Source organism: Bison bison, unplaced genomic scaffold (genome assembly GCF_000754665.1).
Source record: "Bison bison bison isolate TAMUID 2011002044 unplaced genomic scaffold, Bison_UMD1.0 scf7180017864080, whole genome shotgun sequence".
In the NCBI taxonomy this organism is placed as follows: Eukaryota; Metazoa; Chordata; class Mammalia; order Artiodactyla; family Bovidae; genus Bison; species Bison bison.
The window spans coordinates 424,160-426,106 of NW_011494652.1; the positions used below are offsets into that span (position 1 = coordinate 424,160).

The following is a 1,947-nucleotide window of genomic DNA, read 5'->3' on the forward strand; positions in this document are numbered from 1 at the left end:
GCTGGGGTGCTGGTCTCGGGGTGCTGGGTGGATGGGGTGCGTGTTGTACTCAGTGCTGTTTCTGTTGGCGGCCAAGCTGTGGAGGTTTGAGTCGTTGCCGACACCGAGGTGGGCCCCTGGGAGGTTTTCTGAGTCGGGAGGACCGACGTGGCTGTCCCCGGGGAGGTGGACCCTGTGGATCCTGGCGGAGATGTGGGGTGTGTGCCTGTCTGGCCTGGACTCAAGGCCGTCACTCGGGTCGTGAGTCGCGTGGAAAGGGCAGGCACTGGTGTGGCACTGCTGGCAGGGGACCCGGTAACCACTGTGCTCCCCGTCTGTGTTCTGGTCTGTGTGGGTGTTGGCACAGCAGTGGGGGTGGTGCTGGAGGCAGCAGAGGCAGTGGGGACTGTGCCAGTGGAGATGGCGGCAGTGGGCACTGTAGCAGTGACAACCGCGGCAGTGGGAGCTGTGGCATTGGAGGTGGCAGCTGTAGAGATGGTGGCAGTGGTGCTGGTGGCCGTGGGCACTGTCACTGTGGTGGCCGTGGGCACTGTAACAGTGGTGGTGGCCGTGGGCACTGTAGGAGTGCGGGCAGTGGCAGTGGTGGCAGTGGCTGTGGAGGTGGTGGCCGTGGGCACTGTAGCAGTGGTGGTCGTGGGCACTGCAGCAGTGGTAGCAGTGCCAGCAGTGGCTGTGGAGGCGGTGGCCGTGGCCGTGGGGGACGTGGTGGCCGTGGGCAGCGTGCAGTGGTTGTACTCACAGCACAGCACACGCATCCTGTAGTTGTAGCACATCTTGAACAGGCCCAGTTGCTCGTCGTTCCTGCAGACCAGGCCGAAGCGGACATCGCAGTGCACCTGCTGGCCCACCTGCTCCGGTGTCAGGCCAGGGTAGTTCTCAGCCTCACACTCTATCTCCTGGGGCTGCTTGCACACAGCCCCACCCGCGCCCCTGATCTTCTCATAGGTCTCAAAGTCCCCACCGCCCTCCTCGTACTTGGGGTAGTCCATGTCGAACCACTCTGTCCAGTGACAGTGAGGCTCACAGGTGGTGGTGGCCGGGAACACAGAGCTGCTGCCCTCTGGGGTCGTGTTTGTGGTCAGCTTGGTGGATGGGGACTGCGAGGTGGTCACTGCCATGGTTGGGTGGGTGGTTCCTGTGGTGGGCGTGGTCTGGGAGGATGGAGGCTGGCTGGTGCCACAGGGCACATAGTCGCAGCAGAGGACCCTCAGCTTGTAGTTGAGACAGAGTGGGGGGCTCTGCTCACTGTTGAAGCAAGTCAAGCCCTTGTCCCGGCTGCACTCCACCTTCTGGCCCAGCGTCTCCAGGGGTATGCCTGGGAGTAGCTGCGCCTGGCACTCAATGTCCACGGGGGCCAGGCAGACCTGGTAGCCCCTCTGCCTCAGGTTCTCAAATGTTTCAAAATCTCCCCCGCTCATGCCTGGCTCTGGATGGCCTCCGTCATACCAGTCGGACCAGTGGCAGACCTTCCGCACACACACAGTGGACGGGGTGGGGACCAAGCCTGTGGGCAGAGGGCAGGGGTCCCCATCAGCCTCCTCTGCATCCTTGCCAGCCACACCCAGAGGAGGGGTGACTCATGTCCCCTGGCCCCAGGGTGGCCCCGGACCATCCTTTGCACCCAGGACACCTGTGCCAGGGGCTTCCTGGGCCCTCCCTCAGAACCCAGACCGCTGGCAGGGCCCAGGGCCCCAGCGGTAAGGCAGAGCCAGTGGTGTGCCCGCCAGGCTCACCCGTGGTGGAGGGCGGAGCTGCGGTGCTGGTGAAGGTGAAGGGCGTTTTAAACAGGGTTCCGGGGCACTCCACGGCCCTCCGGACGATGGTCCCATTGTCTCTGCAGATGGCGATCAGGCAGGCGCCCAGCCCATCGGTCGTGTTGTAGATGACATCCCCATAGGCATAGGTCCTGCCCTCGTAGGTGCACGTACAGGCTAAAGACGGACAAGT

General features: G+C 63.9%; 1 protein-coding gene across 1 annotated transcript in view; it reads right to left on the reverse strand.

Annotated features, from left to right (window-relative positions):
• Window positions 1-1,947, reverse strand: part of MUC5B (mucin 5B, oligomeric mucus/gel-forming) — a 36,688-nt gene that overhangs the window by 18,528 nt on the left and 16,213 nt on the right. Inside the window, exons 29-31 of the mRNA XM_010837805.1 lie at window positions 1,734-1,933; window positions 417-1,504; window positions 50-360 (exon numbers count right to left, since the gene is read on the reverse strand). Of these exons, the coding sequence (XP_010836107.1) occupies window positions 50-360; window positions 417-1,504; window positions 1,734-1,933 (1,599 nt within the window). The remainder of the gene's footprint in view (window positions 1-49; window positions 361-416; window positions 1,505-1,733; window positions 1,934-1,947) is intronic.